This window comes from Ambystoma mexicanum, chromosome 10, assembly GCF_040938575.1.
Source record: "Ambystoma mexicanum isolate Mex_15411 chromosome 10, UKY_AmexF1_1, whole genome shotgun sequence".
NCBI classification, from domain to species: domain Eukaryota; kingdom Metazoa; phylum Chordata; class Amphibia; order Caudata; family Ambystomatidae; genus Ambystoma; species Ambystoma mexicanum.
In genome coordinates, this window is record NC_090932.1 from 453,775,054 (window position 1) to 453,794,746 (window position 19,693).

At 48.0% G+C, this 19,693-nt stretch overlaps 1 protein-coding gene across 2 annotated transcripts in view; it reads right to left on the reverse strand.

The window, feature by feature from the left end:
- The window catches only part of PCCB (propionyl-CoA carboxylase subunit beta), a 1,121,578-nt gene that overhangs the window by 676,200 nt on the left and 425,685 nt on the right, over positions 1-19,693 (reverse strand). For both annotated transcript variants that reach the window (XM_069618020.1, XM_069618019.1), the window contains exon 9: positions 6,200-6,281. In XM_069618020.1, coding sequence (XP_069474121.1) covers positions 6,200-6,281 — 82 coding nt within the window. The remainder of the gene's footprint in view (positions 1-6,199; positions 6,282-19,693) is intronic.

Below are 19,693 nucleotides of genomic sequence, written 5' to 3' on the forward strand. Positions count from 1 at the left end.
GAAAAGAAGACTAGCAATGCTGTTGAAGGGTGCCAAGGGGACGTGCCGTCTTTGTATGTGTCTTTATGGCTTGAAGGGATTCGTCAACCGCCTTTCCAAACAGATTTTCTCAGTCAAAGGGCATGTCCAGCACCTTCGCATGAATGTCCTGACAAAAGTTTGTGGCCCTCAACCAACCCTGCTGATGAAAGCAGACGTTTCCGATCTGCCTGAAACCCAAGTCGGCAATCTCCACTGCCACCTTGGCATGGTCCGACACCATCTCCCCTTCCTGAAAGAGGGCGAGAGCTTCCATCTTCCTGTCGTCGGAGAGAAATTCCAGGATCGGGCCCAGCTTGTACCAAAGCTCCCGGTCGTATCGGGCCAAGATAGCCAGAGCATTGGCCGCCTTGATCGTGGATGCCGCTGTGTAAATGACTCTTCCCCATGGAGTCCATCTTCTTCCCCTCGCTGTCCAGGGGAACTGATGATGAAGCCGGGTTAGCCAAATGTGTCCTTGCGGCAGCAGACACTACCGATTCCGGCAATGGTTGTGACCTCAAGCACTTGGGCGCGGAGTCTGGCACCCTATATTTCTCCTCCAACCTGTCTCACTTGATTGGAGCCATGCATTGGTTCTTCATGAGGGCTAGGCCTTCCTCCCAAATGTCGTCCACAAAGCGCACGGCCATGATAGTCTTCCTCTTGGACCCTCGTCACTGATACGAGAAGCCTGCTTTCCTGGTTTCCTCAGGCACCAGCTGGAACAGCTCAGAGGCCCTCGAGAGCGAGTGGAATGATTCCACTCGTCCGTCCAGGTGCAGTGATTCATCAACTGCTGGGATGAAGTTCTCATCTTTGTCGGTGGCCATGCCCATACCAGTGTCCGTGAGCGTATCCGTGTCTGCTGGTGAGTCGGGCCTGATGTGGTGCAGGAGGCTGATATGGAGGCATCTGATGACTATTTCTCTTCAGAGGGAGACCGCTCTTCGGACCGGCCATGGACGAGGCATGAACCTGCTCGAAGCACCCGGCAGATGCCTGATTCGAAGTGAGCCATGCCACCAGCCTGCTATGCCGGTCCTTCGTCTTCTTCGAAAAGTCAAGACATATCTCGCACTCCACCTCTCTGTGGTTCAGGTGCAGGCAGTAAAGACATTATAGAGGTTTCTCCTCCACAAAGACGTTCCGTAACCCGCATTTGGTGCAGGGCCTGGGAAGCGTTCGTCCCTCCTTTTTCTCCTCTGTCATGTCAGACGGCGCAAAGAACTTTGACGAATCTTCGCCCTTGAGGGGCACAAAACTTCACCGACAATGGGTCCCCGTTGCCGGCCGATGAGGAAAGCGCACACAGGCTCTCCTGGAAACAAAAATAGAACTTTTTAATGAAAAAAAACATGGAAAAAAAATGTCAAAATAGCTCAGAGAGCAACTTGAGGACTCCATAAAGGTTAAAATGTTAGGAACATTGATGAGTACATGTTAAAAGGAGGCCAACCAAGAAAAGCTAGCCATATTTGGAACTGTATGCTCCCTATATTCTTCTGTGGTTCACCGTTTACTAAATAAAGTTTTTTTTTTGAAACTGAAGATGGCTGGCAGAGACGGGGCTTAGGGAGCGGACTGTCATTGGATGGGGGCAGGATGACCCAGAGGACAGGGATTGGTTTTGAGGAGAAATACAGTTTTAAATCCTCTTTTACCGAGGATTCCCAGCCTTAGGACAGGGAATATTCATGAGCATGTCAATCCATGCCAGAACCCATGCATGAGAAAGAACTGCTTGCAATGAAACTGGCATGTTCCGAATGGAGACACTACGTCTTAGGGGCAGAACAAGAGACCAACCCGAGAACCGAACACCGAATCCTGCTTATGCTACAGTCCTTTGAGTGCCGCAATAGCCGCCACGCCAGTTGGGCCTATTTTTTTCTACAGTTCCGCTTTGATTAACTTTCATCCCTGGTACAAAATATCTGAATGTGGACGCTCTTTCACGTTCTTTGACAACTCCAGCTCATTGGGAACTAAAAACAGAACGCACGTTTCCACAGACCACGTTCATCAGTCAGATAAATACCTGTCTGCAGAGACTGGAGAAGGTCACGGATACACAACTTATGTCTAAATATGCACTTCTTCACAGACAAGGCTTTTTGTTCAAGGGTGTTAGCCTTCTTCGACCTACTGTGAAAAAACAAGAGGGTGTTTCATTGCCTAAACCCTGGGGATCCCTTACTCAGGTGGCCAGGTCATGACCATCGCCTTTGGATCCAGACCCTGGCGGTGGACAAGTGAGGGAGGATCACCTGGGTGCGGGGTCCTCAGGGAGCGGGGGAGGGACGCCTGATGGCGAAACATGGTATCCCCCCCTCTCCAAATACCCCTGTCCCGTTCTATTTTATAGGATATTTCAACTTCCCAGATCCCCCCAACTTTCCTACACAAAGACTGAGCCGAGTAAGAGGAGGCCTGAGGCTGAAAGTAGTACCACCCATGCATTACATTGGACGTGTCCCACTATTAAGATCAGGCAGGGTCAGGCACTTGATCTTAATTATGAACACCTGGTACCTATTAGCTCTCCCCACATGGTTAAAAGGTGGAACACTGAGAGACACTGCGCAAGGCGGTGCACAAGAAGGAGCAGTTCTTCCAGGCCGACAGCAAACCAGGCGGAGCAGAGCATAAGACCGAGGTAGAGAAACCTTGACACCCCGGCGCGTGATCGTTATCTTCGAAGGGCTTTGAAGGTTGCGCAAGGAAGTTCAGCTAGTGAGAAGAGACAAACCTCTTGTGTTTCAAGGACACCAGCCACCCTACCGGGAGAACAGCACAGTTTGGGAGGTGCAGTGGCAGTTGTGGTATCAGCCTTGACTTCAGTATCAAAGCCGCGAAAGACAAAAATGAATGAACACAGCCAGCAAGTTGATGAAAGCAATAAAAGTCTGGTCTGTGTTAAATGAAACTTGACGGCAACAGTATCTGACGAATTAAAGTTGCACGTGTGCCGATAAGAGGCGAGAGAAAGCAAAGCATTGTGTAAATTAAAGATACAAAGTAAGAGTGGTCTGACCGGCGACAGAAGATTGCCCTATCGAAAGTCTCTGAAATGTCTGATGCCGTAGAAGCGGCGGTAAGAGAAAGAAACTGAGATACAAGATTTGAACTGTTAGGTTTTATCCCGGCAGAGGGAAACCTGGATGTGAAAGATATCTTTGAACTTTGAAATAAGTACTGTGCTTGAAACTACATTTACCAAGAGGCCTTGCTGTAGGAGAGAAAATGATGTTTTAAGGTCGAAGTGGTCATGCTGAGGTAAGAGCAAAAGGCTTGCAGTTTCGAAAGTCTTCGACAGTGGAAAGAAAAGTGAAAGGAGGCTGAGCCAGACAAAAGGAAGCCTATGAAAGTGTGAATGAAGCTGGGCAAGGGAGCCACCACAAATTGTTATTTAAATGTTTGAGCCCGGCAGAGGGAAACCTGTACGGAATGAAACACACTTTTGTTGAACTGTATTACAAGCTAAAAGGTGATCTGGGCTGGAGTGAGAAAAAGCAGAGAGGTCCAGCAGATAAACTAGTGACTTTTTGTGGCACGCCAAGTGGGTCCTGGTCCACGAAACAAACTACATGGTTGTGTCCGAAGCCAGAGTGTGTTGCATGGTCCAAATGTGCTACCTTACTCCGTGCTCCAAAATGCCTATACCTGCTGCAACTACATGTTTGGTGGCCAAGGATGCATCTGGACTGTGAAATCTGTGCTTAAATCAAGACGCCTAGAACCAAACCCATTGGCAAACTAAGACAACCCCTCTCTACCTGCCAGACCATGGCACACTATCGCCAGACTTTACTGTGGGTCTACCACCCTCTGAAGACTGTGCAGTCCTCATGGTCACCGTGGAGGCTTTCACTAAAATGGCACACTTTGCTCGTTGTTGTGCTTTGCCAACAGCTTTAGAAATTGCCTCTATATTCTTCTCTACTGTATTCAGACAGCACGCACTACCCACCAATATAATTTCTGACCACGATTCCCAGTACAGGTTAACATTCGAGACTGCCTTATGTTCCCACCTAGGCATATCAAGGAGCCTTTCATCCGGTAATCATCCCCAGTCTAATGGTCACACAGAAAGAACGCATCAGACTCTGGATGAATCTCTTTGCTGTTTTGTCACAGGGACACAAGACAATTGGGTTCCTCTTCTTCCGACTGCAGAGTTTTCTTACAACAATATGTATCATTCAGTCATTGGCACTTCAACTTTCTACTGGAATTACGTTTTATATCCTGCCTGGCTTACTTCAGTACCTTCAGCTAGCTCCAACATACATGCTGGGGAAGAAGTATTGCTCAACCTACATACCATCCAGGAGGAAACATTACAACACCTTCACAATGCCCGAAAATGCGGCAAAGTATTCGAGATAAACACAGAAACATTGATCCGATTTCAAAATGGGGACAGGGTTTGGTTGGCAGCGAAGTTTCTACCCTTGCATCTGAGAAGCAGGACATTTGCGCCTAAATATTTTGGGCACATTAAGGTAAAGAAAAGTCATCAATCCTGTGGCATTTCATCTACAGCTTCTCACCTCTTGGAACAGGATACATCCAGTATTCCACTCATCTCTTCTGAAGTCTTACAACACCTACACTGGAAGATACCAAACTATCAAATCACCACCTGTTTACGTAAACCAAGAGCCAGAATACGAAGTGGCCCATATCTGGGACTCCCCTAGTCTTGCAATACGTTGTAGATTGGACAAGGTATTGGCCTGCCGATCGTACCTGGGAACCAGCAAGGCAAGTCCACGCCCCCATTCTGGTGTGACAGTCCCATCGGCTACACCCTTAGAAGACTGGAGGTTCCGTACTTAGAAGGGGGTATACTGTTACATCTCACCATAGAGCCGGTTCATTTTGACTTTGTGGGAAGATGAACATCCATTACCGTAACTCTCGCTCACACGTTGCCATTGGCAAGCATTCAATGGCTGCCTACGCTAATCTAGGACGAATACCGGCCAAGCCCAAGATTGCTGCCACGTACAACGGACGTCACACGCGATCACGGGAGGCGCAATAGCAGTTCCAAACAAGTAAAGTTCACAATGCTGGTTCTGCACATTTCAATCTTGATACTTACGCTCGCTTACTCTTTTTCAAGTGCTACTGTTTCTCTGTTCCTTCCGGTCCACTATAGAAGCGCTCTTCTCTACAGTTCTCTCCGCTCTGACTTCTTCCACTCCTCCTGATAAGTGGTTCTTTCACGCTGCTACCTTATTGGAAAACCTTGCCTGTGCTCAATCCTTTCGGGACTGTTGTTGGGGGGATTGCTCACATCACCCTGCAAAGCTTACCTGGTATTTCTACTTCCAAATTTCTACCACGTTGGCCTCAAGTCTTGCCAGTCCGGCATTGCATCAAACCAACCCACGGAAAAAGGTTTTTTTCCTGCTTGGGTGTTTTTTCACCTTGGGGGGACTGGCCTCTCGGGTGGCCGGCCAACCCTGTTTCACCTTCGGAGTCCTGGCCACCAGAGAGGACTGTCCTTACTTGCACGACACCAAGAGCAAAACCTCCTGCAAACCATCGGTGAGCAGTAAGCCTAAAACAAAGATTGTGTTTGGTCTACTTGTAAACCCTTTCTGTGGTATAGGACCATAATCAAGGACAACTTCATAGGCAAATTCTTCAGGGATATCAAACTTGCATGTGCATTGTATACCCTAAAATGTAAACATATACTGCACGCTTCTTCCCACATTGATCACAAAAAGATATCCTGCAAGCCAAACCCTACTTTCTAACTTCCCATACTATATAATTGAGATCAAACCTGTTTGGGAAATTGAAACTGCTAGGTTACACACTCCTTCCACATAAAATCGATGCATGGCAATCTCACACACACTATTCAGATCAGTTTTTAGGAATCCAGCACGGCCGACAGCTTCAACACACAAGCCTAGATTTAAGAAGGCTGCAAAGCAATAGAACATGTGCACAACTTTGATACCAGGTATTTGGAACCATTCAACACTTGGAGCAGAAATAGATTTTCCACTAATTCGTTAGCCACCAAATGCATCTCACAAATTCATTACAATAAAATAAAAACTTCAAATGCCATTTGTGGTAATATAGATACTATAGAAGTGGAACAGTGCGTTATCAATATATATTGACGAACTTTGAAAGGTAAACTTACAGAATGAACTATGTCCAGCATGTCATAGGCCTTAGTTGTCTCCATGGGAACAATCGTGTCCAGGCCGGGAACAAGACGATCACTAGGCACAGAGCCGAAAGAAGGGAAAAAGACAAATCAGATGCCCTTCTCTGTGACCAAAGCATCCACAAACAATTTGAATCTAACAATTACCAGTATGCAATATGAATTGTTACAGGACATTTCTGAATTCACAGTGACCACAAAAATGCGATCAGTAGGAAAAGTTAAGGATGCAGATTATAAACCAGGCAAGAAATTGTACCATCACTAGCGAAAAAGGGCTCATGGCAGCAGTGTGTCATGCAAAGCCTAATTACTTGAAGTCAATCTCTAGGCCCTGGATCAGCTCTGGGGCAGATGTGCATGGGGCACCCAGGAGTTTGCCTGCCTGAGTAAGCCTGCTTTGATTCTACTTTCTACAAGAAGTGAACACAGAGGACCGTTCATTGAAATGTGTATAGTTAACACAGAAAGGTATCCATGTGGCCTAGTACGTTTGCGGTGCAATACAGATTTTTCATTACACCAGACAGTATGTCAAAACACTCCACATCAGAGCCCCAACATCTACACTGCAACTTGCTGAATGAAAGTTATGGCTAGCCAATGTAGGTGCTGGATTCTCTTTCAATGTATGTTTATTTTGAATTCATGAGTTTGAACTCAAGAGTGTAGTGAATTTGTAAAGCTAGCTCCGGTGCCAAGGAAGAGACGCTTTGCGAGAAGTTTGAAAATGTGACCATACGGTTTACAAAGGAGTTGTTCAATGGTCTTTGCATGGAAGGAAATAGAGCTGGGAGTTGATATAGCCCAGGCAGCCGTAGAGGAACGCTGCTAGCTGGACATTGCTGCCGGCAGCAATCTCAATGGCACCCGTAAGAACTTGAGCAAGGCCAAATGGAACAAAAGCTTCAGTGGCATCCATCAGACAGGCTGCTATGCACTCATCATGGAGAGTAGGAGTGGGAGAGTTAGCGGTCATAATTCCACACCGCTTACCTGCCCCTTCACGCGGCCTACAGCCCGGTGATCCCGCTGCACAGGGAGAACATGGAGGCTCTTCCCCAAAGCACCAGGGGTCCCGTTTTCTCTGTAGCGGTTACCATGGCGCCTGCTAAGATAGCCGTCAATATCTTGCTGTCCTAGTTCAACATCGACAGAGGCCTGTAGGAGCCACAACTATGCCCCGGCTTGTTAGGTTTGGGGAGCGGTATTTTAATCGCTTCTCTGAGTCACTCTGGCAGGCGTCCCGCCTCAAATGCTTCGTTTAGCATTTCTAACATTGGGGGGAGCACTTCTTCTTTGTATACTTTATAAAACTCACTTGGGAGTCCGTCAGCTCCCGGGGTCTTACTAGTTGGCAGTTGCCTCACCACCTCTGCTAACTCCTCCAAAGTAATCGGTACGTCTAACTCCTCTCTTTCTTCAGCGCTCATCTTTGGCAACCCTATATGCTCTAGTGTTTCTACTATCGTCTCATGGCTATTCCCTCCCTTATCTCCATATAGTAATCTATAATAATCTGCAAACTCTTGATCGACTCCCTCCTGGGTATACGCTACACTACCATCATCACTCGTTGTTCTGATCGTGGGTCTGGGGGTTTCGCTCTTGTATAACCATGCCCGAAGCCTTCCTGTCTTATCTCCTCCCGCATGCTGTCTCTCTACATATTTTTTGTAATTGAGGTTACATAGTCTATCCCAGTACTCTGCACACTTTTGCTGTAGTTTAAGAATTAGCTCCATGTCTCTCACTGTGTTACTTCCTCCTTCTAATGCCTTTTCCAATTCCTTTTCTGTTTCTTGTAGGTCAGCCAGAATCCCACCTTGTAGGCCTTTAGATTTAGCGATGGCTATACCTCTCACAACAACCTTGAAGGCCTCCCACAATGTACCCGATGAGTCCACACTACCAGTATTTGTCTCAAAATAGGCTATGATCTCCTCTCTCATATCTTCCCTAAAAAAGGGATCCTTGAGTGCTTCCGCCCGAAGGCGCCATGTCGGAATCCTTGCTCTCGGAGGGCAGTACTGCCATCCAAGGATCAGGGGCGAGTGGTCCGAAAGGACCCTCGCTTTATATTCCACCTGTGTACTCTCTGCGGCCACCTCCGATGTAACGAAGACATAGTCCAGCCAAGTATGCAACTGCTGGGGGGGCAGAATAATGCGAATACTGCCTTTCTTGGGGGCGTCTCATCCTCCACATATCTTCCAGTCCAAAGTCATGTAACACAGTTTGTAATGCTTTAGCAGCTGGGGCAGATCTATCGACCTTCCCATCTGACCTCTCCACCCCAGGGTTCAATACACAGTTAAAGTTCCCCCCCCCCAAATCACCGCACTTCCCATACACATGCTCAGGTTAGTACACAAAGTTCTGAAATATGCAGCCATATTATGATTGGGGGCATATGTATTTACAAAGTTTATGTCCCTGTTCTCTACTAGCCCTCTTAGTATGACCAACCTCCCATCCATCTCCACCCTTTCTTGCAACAGCTGAAACGGGACATGCAGTGCCACCCAGATGAGCACTCCCCTAGCATAAGCAGAATATGACAAGCCTGCCACAACCCCTTTCCATTTCTTAGCCACCAACTCCATCTTTTCTTTCGTCAGGTGAGTCTCCCGCAGCATTGCAATATCTATTTTTTGTCTTCGCAAGTACAACATGACTTTGCTCCTCTTTAAGTAACTATTGAGTCCCCTAACATTCCAAGTAATTATTGTAAGGTCCCCCATGGCCTATCAAAGTTCTCCCTCCCCTCCCATTGGTGCAGTCCAGCTTCAACTTCCATCTCAGTCTACATAGGCTCGTAACCCACTTCAAACTTCCCCCAACTACAAACAACCCAAACACCCCTATCCCCTTCCCCTCCTCCCTTCCCTTCTCCAACTTTACCCCCCCCAAACTGTTGCCCAACTCCATGCCTGGATCTCAGGCACCCCCGCATCTAGCTCTTTCTGGTGATAGCCTGTACTCGAAACACAGCAGGGTGAGGTAGCCCTAATGGCTATCCTACTACTTCTACTATTACTTAGGGGGTAAGGTGCCTGCGTTCTGACGCTCCTATTTGCTACAAATCAACCACATGCTGCTATCAATTTACTTATGTGTCCAATACACTATATTCCAGTCCGGCACATCCGCAAGCTCAGGGATATCATAATCTGTCTCCATCTCCGCCCATCCCCGCTCATCTATCAGCATCTTTAAAGTCTCTGCGGAGATACCCATCAGTGTGATATGCTAATATATATAGTGCATCTCAGTCACTTATCTTGCTCCTCCTGGGCTCGTTCCGTGTCTCGTTCTGGCAGCCCTGTAGATCCATCCAAGTGGTGGCTTCCTCCGGGGTATCATTCTACTCTTGTGTAGCACTTTCAGTCTTGCAGGGTACAAAAGCATATATTTGATGCCGGCCATGCGCAGTCTCTTCTTCACCGCCACGTAGCTATATCTCTGCCGCTGGACCAGGATTGTATAATCGGGATACGCTGTGATAGAAGTCGAAGCTCTCTCGATCGTTCCCCCTTTTCTGAAGTACTCCAGAATCTTTTCCCGATCTTTATAGTTCAGAATATTGGTAATTATTGCGCGGGGAGGGGCTCCAGGCTTCGGCTTTTTCATGAGGGCTCTGTGCGCTCGCTTCACTGTGAATCCTTGTGAGTTTATCGGCTCCTATTTCCTGGAGGATCATATTCTCCACATAATCCGCAGCGTCCTGGCCGTCCTCTCCTTCTGTCAAGCCAACCAAATGAATGTTATTTCGTCTTGCTCTCCCTTCGGCTTCATCCGCACGATTCTCCAGGTTAGCCACTTGCTGTTTTAATATGTGGACCTCTTTTGCGTGCTCAGTGCTGGTATCCTTGTTGGTTTTGACCGCACTCTCCAGGTTGCTTGTTCTATCTTCCAGTGCCCTGACATCTTGTTGCAGCAGGTTGACATCTATCCCCACTGCGTCTATTTTGGCTTCCAGGGAGGTCCGCAGGCCGGCCATTGCTATCCCCCATGAGTCCCTTAGTTCCGCTATGACGGTTAGTATCTGGTGGTTTTCGATCCCCCGAGGGCTTTCCGTGGGTGCCGTAGCGTCAGTGCGCGTCAATATCGTTGGAGACAGCTGTGTTTTAGCAAAAGTGTGCATCGTAGGTTGTTTGCTCTTGGCTTTCACCCCTCTCCCCGCCATCTTGTGATCCAGCTCAAGTGACCAAGGCTACCTTTTCTTGATGTGGCGATTCTATTGCTCTGTTCTGCCGTAATGTCAATGGGTCTCTCCAGACTAGGGCTGTGAGCTCAGGATGCCCAGCGTGGGCTGGAGTGCGCAGAGCTATGGCTTCAGGTGGATTGTGTCCTCCCACATTCTCCACTTATCTTATCGCCTCCCATGGCACGTCTTCCCAGAAATGGTGCAGTGGTGGAGCCCCCTAAGGCTTATCAATCGGCCCGAGTGAGAAGGCCCTATCTTCCCCCTGGCCTCTGGCACTATGTTCAGTCAATGCTATAATATAGTACTAGTTGTAAGAGGTGTTCTATTGGCACCTTCCCCGGCTAGCGGCCCCCACAGTCCATGCTCAGCCACAGGTTCCAGGTCTCATATGTAACCATGGGTGCAGGTAGGTCGGTGAGCCGCTCCCATGTTTCTGTGCAATAGCTGTTCTTACCTTCCTGAACTGTGTAGTATTATTGTGCTTCAACTCTTGTTCTGTGCAGGCGTGCAGCTCGTGATATTCGGGATTCCCATCAGATGGAACCCCCTTTGTGCTGCTCTTTCCAAACCGACATCGCCCAATTTGTTATCTTATTGTTCTGCTAGCTGCGCTCCGCCCTGTAACGCTCTGCAGGTGGATGTAGCCACGGACCCGGGTGCTCACATTGGGTCAATGAGTACTCCCAAGGAGCAGCTCCTGTACCCAAACGTTATTGGCTTTGAGCGCCTTCCGTCACAATCCAACCAATGGGATTCATTCTATGCCCAGGACAAGGGGCCCGTGTCTTTTCGAGTCCGCTTGCGCAATGGCAGCGCTTCGTTCCGTCCGCTACTAGTTCAGCCTCGCCTTCCACGCAGGGGGAAGTGCCCGACATGCCACGCCGATCGCCTACACTATTACGTAGCAATCACTCATCTGTGGCAGCAAGCCTCTATGCCCGCACTTATGTGTGCGTTCAGACGTTCATAATGCACTGGATGTGCCATTGCGGAACTATCCATCCCGCAAGCTGCTCACCTCCTGTGTCTTTCACGCTCCTCTCACGGGCCTTTCCACGTAGAGGCACCCGTCCACGGGCGGCAGGGAGCCGTAGATCCGCCCGTCCCACGCAGCCGGGTGGCCACACGGGCTCCAGTCGCTAGCACCCACCTCTCTTCTCACGCAGCCTCAGTGCTCGTGTCCCACGCTCGCCCGTTTCTCCAACCTCCTTGTGGAGGCTTCACGGCTGTGCTGATATTTCTCGCTCGCCGGAGGAGGCGTGTAAATCCGCTCGGCCTCCACGGGACAGTGTCCCTTCATCCCCAATGCGTGCGGGTTTGCAACATTGTTTGCACAGCCCCGGTCAGGCTTCCTTTGTTGTCCGCCATCTTGGCTTCTGTGCTGCGGAGCCGGCGAATATTTGCAAGTCAATTTCTCTTTTATTGGCGGCGCGATTCTTCCAGTTTCCTTAGTTATGTCAGAGGGCCCATTCACACAGCCGTGTCTCCGGTCTTGCAGCTACTTGCTTATTATTAGTGCATGTGCACACGGATCATCGGATCCACGGAGCAGCTCCTTCAGGCACGTCCTGTTACATGGCCAGTTGGCCACGCCCCCCCTGGATTTTCGTTGTTGCTTTTTGACCACTGCCTTGTGTAGTGGACTGCTTCTGCATTACCCATCTGCTCCTGTGGATTCGACTTGGCTCCGACTCCTGGATTGCTTTTTGGATTTACCTTTGCTGTTTTTTGGTGAACAGTGCAATTTTAAACTTTGGCCCTGCTTCCTGGATTGCCTTTGGATATTCATTTTGCTCTGGTGAACTGGATTTTGGACTTGCTTCTTCCTGTTACGGTCACCTGGTCTCTGCAGAGGCGTTGGGGCATGGTTGCAGCCCTTCCTGAACTTGAATCACCCCCTTCAGGCCTCTCCCTCAGTAGAAAAACTGAGCGGTGGCACGTGGTGATACTGCTCCTGTGTGGAGATAGGAGTGCGCCAATCTGTGATTTTTGTACCTCTCGAACCCTTGACCCCCAAAGTACGGTTTCTGTGAGCATACGCCGGCCCATAAAGCTCACCAGTGAATTATGGAAGAGAAGGTCTCCGTCCTGCTACTTCTGGCAGGGGCGCGTCGAATGGGATCTAGTTCCTTCACTGATCCCTGATATGGACTAATCCAGTCCAGCTGCGACTATGCTTCTCCTTATGATTGGTAAGTCTTTCTTGAGCTCGTGATGCGGTTTGTTCTGTTTAATGTCTTTATATTGTGGGATTTATTAACCCACTTATGCTCTGCCCTGCGGCAACACTGTCCTGGTGGTGCCAGAATCATCAAAATGGCTGCAAAACCCTGGTGCGTGCCAAAACCTATGAAAATGGCGCTCTACAAAGGACAAAAAGATGGCTGCCAAATCTACAATGCATGCTGTCAGGGGTGGAACGGAGATCTCACTCTGGAAACATGTCACTGGCTGCACGACAAGTAAAAAGGGAGCACAGAGGGAAAAGTAGTGCTTGCTGAAGAAATCCAAAATCTTGCATTTAAATCCTTTTTCTTGATTGCTGAAACTGCAGAATGCTGGTACAAAACAACCACAAAAATCCAATATTCTGGCTAGGTGTCACAATTCATTGAGATCAAGAAATCATTGTGAAATTGCAGTATCCTGAAAAGCTGAATTTGTCATAAAAACATCCACAGTAAATGTGCCTGCCTGTGGGATCTGTCAAAATCTGGGCGCAGTACTCTCAGCCGCTTGAAGGACTATTTTCAAAAGCCTGCATTCAAACTGTAACTTGTACCACTGAAATCTAATGTCCTAAATCTAAGTGACCGGTAATTGAGAGTAACCTAGGTTGTAACTATTTAAATCCCATGGTTTAGAATCTGAAATAAGTGTTGTAGCTGCTTGTTGTTGGAAATTACAAGTTTATTTTAAACCAAAAACAATTGCAACACAATGACATTTAAATTAAGCCTGACTAAGCCAAAGCAGTAGAACAACTTCCCCCACAGGGGCCAGGACCTCCCTCCTGCTCTCTCCACCAGGAACTCACACCCATGTGATGATTAAGGGGTGGGAGGAGAACTTGCGCTGCTGTGGCAAGGGGACAATGGACTCCCTCCAGCACTGGATTGTTAGAAATATTTTTGAATTACCTGAACGCTCTATATTATCCCTACTATCTCCTTCGGTACTAGTATTGTTAAATATCTTTGTGCTCATATATTTCAATTGAAGAAGGCAAGCTCCTCGGCAGGCACTACCCTGATCCAGTGGCGCCCTGATCTAGTGGCTGTGCTTCTGTGTGGTATTTGCTTCTTCATAGTCATCCCCTAGTGTAAAGAAATCCTGTTTGTCTTTTGAAAGCGCATCCCTGTTTTCCCATTCTTGCGGCTATTTCAGAAAAATTACCTATACTAAAACGTCCATAACTTCCTCAAGTTTTATGCTAGAAACAATATTTCAACTTCTGCTTGTAGCTAACATCCACAGCTTTCCATAGAACCATAAATTCCAAATCCATATAGTTCTCCCGCAAACGCGATTACCGCATGCAGAAAAGTTTGCCGCGAATATTTGTTTTGCCAAAATATTACACGCTAGGCGTTGACTTAGGTGAAGTGCCGGATTGAAATCACTTACAGATATTGGGGGCTCGTCACGAGATTTCTGAATTAGACATACCACTTGTGACAGTCTAATACAGCGTGCTAACTGACGGGGTACATAAACCCTATTGGGCTACCACACTGTGCTACACTGTAAAAGCACCCTTCAATAGAAACGCTCTAAGGAGTTGGCCTGTTTTGCAAAAATAAAATACCTCTTGTAAGTCAGAAAGGAAATTAATATTTCCGGAATGGCGATCCCAGTAGAAATGAATATGGCAAAATAACACCTACGGCACAAATTATTTGTCAGGGTGAATGGACAGAGCAAGATCAGAATGTTTGGCTGCAGGAAATCAAAGGACAGGCCACTGCCACAGGATTAGATATATGGCAGGATCAGGGTCCATTACACACGGCACTTAGTGAATTGTACATAGCCCCTAAGGTAAAAGAAGAGCAAAGTAAAATTGCCAAAATAGCGGCATATCTGTACCTCCACATTGGAGCAATACAGGACAAATATGCCGAAAACCTAGATCTGGCAAACAGGCAAGTACAATCATTAGAAAAAACCCAAACTGATTTGGACTCTGCAGAGCAAAGGCTACAAAAAGAGCCAAGAATCAGAGAATGAAATCAGACAGTACCTGATAAAAGTAAAAGGAGATCTGGATATCCTGCAGCAAGAGAAGGTAGAGCAGGAACCCAAAGTACTGGCGCTGCAGAGAAGAGTGCCAAGAAAGTTTGCGCAATCTACTACAGAGCCAACAAAAGCTGGAACAGCAATTAAATTTTAACAGAGCCTGCGCAGAGCAGGTAGTCACCCTGCAAAACCGCCTAGACCAAGTAAAAGAAGAACATAATAAATTAATTCTCAAAGACCTTGACACCCAGACAGAATTTGATGAAGAGCGCCAGAAAGCTGGTGCACTCAGAAAACAAAGGGACAGCCTGGCTGCACAGAGGGGTACTCTAATTCAGGAAAGGGACACCTTGGCCAGGAGGTCAGTTATTTAAAAATCAAGATGGAAGAAAATCACCTGGCCCTTCAGGGACTGTGAGCTCAAAAGGGACTACGAAAAACTGTTAGAGCACGCCACGAGGGTGGAAGAGGCTCTAGCAAAGAATGACCAGGCCAGTAAGGACAGGACTCAGGAGGTAACCCTCCTGCAGCAAAAATTGACCCAATACTCCAAAATTACACAGGAAGCACAGAGACACAATTATGCTTTCTGCGAGAAAAATGACAGGCTCCATAGACGGGTAGCTATGCAGGAACAACTAATAGAGACTAGTAAGGCCCTGATAGAAGAACAAAAGGGTCAGGTTCTTGCATATCAACAGGGGCTGAGAGAGATGAGGTCCGCTGGGAGAGGGAAACACCTGAGCATAACCTCAGGAACCCTGGCACCAGAGTCTCATCTCTTCAACTCCATGGACTCTGCCACCCCCATGTCCACTGGCTCACATGAGCCAAGGGCCACATGGATGGCAAACTTCAACATAAGGGGAAATATGGGGCTCATAGGTCAGCACCTCCCAGAAATGGATGGGCGGGCATCGGTGTATGGGCTCCCAAGTGCTAGGGCCATATTCTCTGATCAGGGAGACTCCAATGAGGGGAGAATCAGAGAGATGGATCCTCAGAAATATCACTTATCCAGAGATCAGATGGTAAAATATAGTGGGGAATTCCAGGAGGGTAGGCCCAGTAAGAGTATATTAAAAACCTCTTCCCAGCTAGGACAGTGGGGCGGAGGGGCACTCAGCCAATCCTGGGAGCAAGGAAGAGTCAGAAGACTCTTCTGAGCACCACAGGACCCAAGAAACTAGGCACCCACATTCTGCCAGCCATTCCCAAGCTGAATCCTGAATCAGAGGATGAGTGGACCAGGGTGACTGGAACTAAGAAAGCCAACAAAGTCAAAAGGGCCTTGCTCAAGGATCCCCTGAAACAAATAAAAGCCATTAGGAGCGTCATTACACCCTACCACAAGAAAGCAAAATATTTGGTTTGGGAGCACCTTCAGCTACTTAAACAGATGATGGACACTTTCCATCTGAAGGACAGCCAAAGCTGTATTCAGTATGTGAAGTGGACATTTTCTCCTGAGTACTCCAGCTTCTTTGTGGGGCTGGAGGATCAGAATCATTCCAGATGGTCCACCTATAGGGCGGCCATCCTGAAACATTTTTCCGTTCACAGGAATCCTCAAGAGGCTCGCAAGGCATCCTATAACTTACAATGTGGGGAAGACCCGGCTCCACAAGTATTTGTTCAGGAGTTGAAACGCGCCTTTGCGCAGACCACTAGAAGGGTGCTCACTGACAGCAAAGAATTTGTAAACACTTTCTTTCAGGCTCCCCTAAGTATATCATGACCCAGCTAGTGAGGGACTTTCACGAGAAAAGATCACTAGACTGGGTCATCGAACAAGCAACATGCATCTATGAGGTGCAGAAGCCGTTGGAAAACAAAAATAGTCCCAAAAGCCCTAAAACAACCAACACCCCTGCTGCTGCTAAAGTGGCGGAAGTGAAGGTTGCCCCCTTTTTAGATCTGGAGATGGGCGGGGGGCCTAAAAACCTTTCCGCACAGAATCCACACAACCCCAAACCCAGAAGGCCCTCGGGCCAATCACAAACAGGGAGCCAGGGGGGCAACCCCACAAATGGGACCCCTAACTCCCTTGACTACATCAGCCCATTTTACAAGGGGAATAGACCCATCCTGGGTTATGTATGGACTCCACCAGCCCAAGGGGCGGGTGGATCCAACCAGACAGCAGGAAACCCAGAAAACTACCCTCCTTACTTCCCCCAGGAGGGCAGTAATCCCCAAATACCGGACAAAATTTCTTTCCTACGTACCCGCAAGATTTCAACCCCCAAAACAACCCATCCTTCTTTCCCCACTTTCCTGAGCCCAGACAGCCCAATCCGGGAGAGGGGGAGGCCAAGGGTGGAGGGGTACCCAAACTTCCCTAACCCGGGGTATTTTGTGAGCAGGGATAGCTACCCTTCCCGGGATCAGCCCAGGGGAAACATGAGGACCCCGTACGAGCCAGAGCGGGTGTCCCAACTAGAGCGCCAGGTCCAGAACATGGCACAGGATCTGGGTCGCATGCTGAGGGCTCAACAGAACCCCCAGATGAGCATGGAGGCTCAGAATGCCTCAAACCCAGGATCTGGTGCTCCAGAGCAATGACGGGGGAAGAACCCCAACAACCCACCGGTTCCCAGGGAGGAGGCACAAGGGGAAGGGGGGTGTAAAGCCTTGGAGGAAGCTTCCTTCCCCAATTGTAGAAAGCCCCTGCAAACCCAGGAGCCGGAACCAAAATCTCCTGCCCCCGAAAGTCTGCAACCCAAGGAGCAGAGAGGGTTTAGTAGAAATGAAGAGCCCAAAAAGACCCATTTTGAGGAGGAGGTACAAATCTTCCAGTTTGAAGGAAAGGGGTCATCAGAGGATTATGGGAAAAGGATCTTCTCCTTCAGGGATGGGGGAACACCTCCCAAAGAAAAATGGGTCCTAAAGGATCCAAATCCAGACTGGGTAGGTGTGGGGAACGAGTTGAAACCGCCCATCAGTACCCAGAATGACCAGCACGAAAATCCCCTGGTTCAAAGCCATGCCTCCAAAAAGGTTGAGCAGCCCAGAATCAGAACCAGGGGAACCCAAAACTTCCCCTATATCTAGCTGTCACCTTTTTCTTCCAGATTCCCAAGACCCCAAACAGAATCCTGACGAAATCACCTTTCCATCTGTGTCCAAAGCAAAGAAACTAACCTACCAGTTGGCCAAAAATGTGCATAACCTCTGCATAACCTCTGCCCCCTTGAGGAAAAGGAGGGAAGATTCTATGCCCCAGTCCAAATACAGGGGCAAGGTACAATTTTGGCACTGGTGGACACTGGATCCCAAGCTACCCTTCTGTCAAAAAGGGCCTTTGATCAACTGAATTCGTGAAGGGGGGAGAAATACCAAATTCCTCTCACCCCTCTTCCTGGACAACTTCAGAACTTCGACGGGTAGGAAATTCCCCTCGAGGGGACTGCGGATTTGGATATTAAAATTGAGCGACACAAGGTGAAGCACCCGGTCATAGTTGTGACTCCAGAGGGCACACCTTGTTTACTAGGGAATGACATCCTGCGTAGGTTGTCTCCCCTCATAGATTGCGTAAACAAGGTCCTCTGGACCCAGACTAGCCGACCAATAAAATTGAAACAGTGTCAACCCTGTTAGTTTAAACGGCACATGCCACGTAGTTGAACAAAAATCTGACCAAATTTAATTTTACTTCCATAATAATCAAATCCCAGATGTGACAGTAATTGCAGTAGGACAAGAGACTGGTGATGGGGGGTCCTCTCTATTTCTGAAAATCAACCTTCCTTCCAGTCGAAGGTGGCATTCCACACTGGAAGGAAACACTTTGAAATTCTTTACAAATTCACAACCAGAAAATCCCACTCCTATAGCCCAGAAAGATGAGAAATCAGCTAAAAGCTTGGGTGATATTCAGAAAATTGGAGAGCAGTTGTTCATCCCTATTCAGTTAAATTAAGGGAATGACTCTGTCCTTGCCCGAATGTGTGTGAGCAACAGTAAGAGCTTCATCAGCGTGGCCATGTTCCCCAAACTCCCAAAAGATCCAGCCATTCCTACATTTAAACTGGTAGACAAATGGGAAATGGATCTGGAAACACCCAATTCCAAACATCTCCTGCCTAGCAGGTGTATGCTCAAAATGTCCATAGGCAACAAGAGCATAGTCCATAATTGTTGGGTCGTGCGAGCTGTCCCTACCGCATTTTACTTAGACTGTGACCTTCTCAATCGCTTTGCTATTAGTTTGGACCTAATCAACTTCAATGCCTGGTCCCGATTATCGGGTAATCCCATGGACTTTGATGACCCAGAGAAAGCATTTAGGTCAGCTCAACTGCTGCCTTATGCAGATGAAATTCAGATTGGAGAGGAAGTCCCCATCCCAGAACGGACCAGACAATTCTCACTGGAAGTAAAAATTAAAAGAGGACAAACTGAAAAACCCCGACGCCTATATTTATCTTAATGCTCATTTCCAAAAACAAGGTTTGGGGGTAAACCCAACACCACTAGTCAACATAGAACACGACACCATTCAAATAGAGGTGGATAACAGCGACCTAAAGAGTATCACTCTGGCCGCAGGCACCATTATTGGAATGGCGGTTGATGACCGACATTTTTCCATAGATTTAGGTAATGAACTGTTAGGACCAATCCCCAAGGACTGTTTTGACAATAATAGCGACAATGACGCAACACCAGACAGGATCTTCACCCGGCCTGAGGGGAATTTCCTGGTGTACTCTTCCTGCCCTTATGGTAAGGAAGATGTGAGCTGTGACTTCATGAGGGATGAGGTGATCTTCCAAGTCCACAAGGACTGCCTTCCCCACCTGAAGCCACCAGTCCAAATCAGCACTTTGACCAGGGACTTCTCCACCCAGCTGGAGGAGGCCGCTGAGATAGCCGAATCGGAAGCCTTTCCAGGCTTCAGGCAGATGGTTGAAGAGAGAGTCAACCTAGCTGATGCCTGTGACACTCTAGCAAAAGCAAAAGTTGAAACAAGGTTTCTTAGATTTTCAAGATCTCTTTGCGGTGGACTCATA